Source organism: Merops nubicus, unplaced genomic scaffold (assembly GCF_000691845.1).
Source record: "Merops nubicus isolate BGI_N331 unplaced genomic scaffold, ASM69184v1 scaffold7698, whole genome shotgun sequence".
Taxonomy (NCBI): Eukaryota; Metazoa; Chordata; class Aves; order Coraciiformes; family Meropidae; genus Merops; species Merops nubicus.
The window spans coordinates 1-257 of NW_008627663.1; the positions used below are offsets into that span (position 1 = coordinate 1).

Sequence of the window (257 nt, forward strand, 5' to 3'; positions counted from 1 at the left end):
CTCAGACCTGGTGAGACACACGCAGACTCGCAGTAACAAGAGCCTGTACGTCTGCAGTGACTGTGGCAAGAGCTTCACCAAGAAGTCTTACCTCAACAGGCACCGCCACACCCACATCATCAAGGAGAACTTTGCCTGCAAGGTCTGCTGCAAGGGCTTCACTGACAGCTCCACACTCAACCGTCACATACGGACCCACACCGGGGAGAAGCCCTTTGCCTGTGACAGCTGCAGCAAGAGGGTCCGGCAGAGCCACC

General features: G+C 57.2%; 1 protein-coding gene across 1 annotated transcript in view; it reads left to right on the top strand.

The window, feature by feature from the left end:
* Positions 1-4: 4 nt before the first annotated feature.
* Positions 5-257, top strand: part of LOC103778783 (zinc finger protein 135-like) — a gene marked incomplete at its 5' end in the record, with an annotated part of 1,358 nt that continues 1,105 nt past the window's right edge. Inside the window, 1 exon segment of the mRNA XM_008946395.1 lies at positions 5-241. Within this exon segment, the coding sequence (XP_008944643.1) occupies positions 5-241 (237 nt within the window).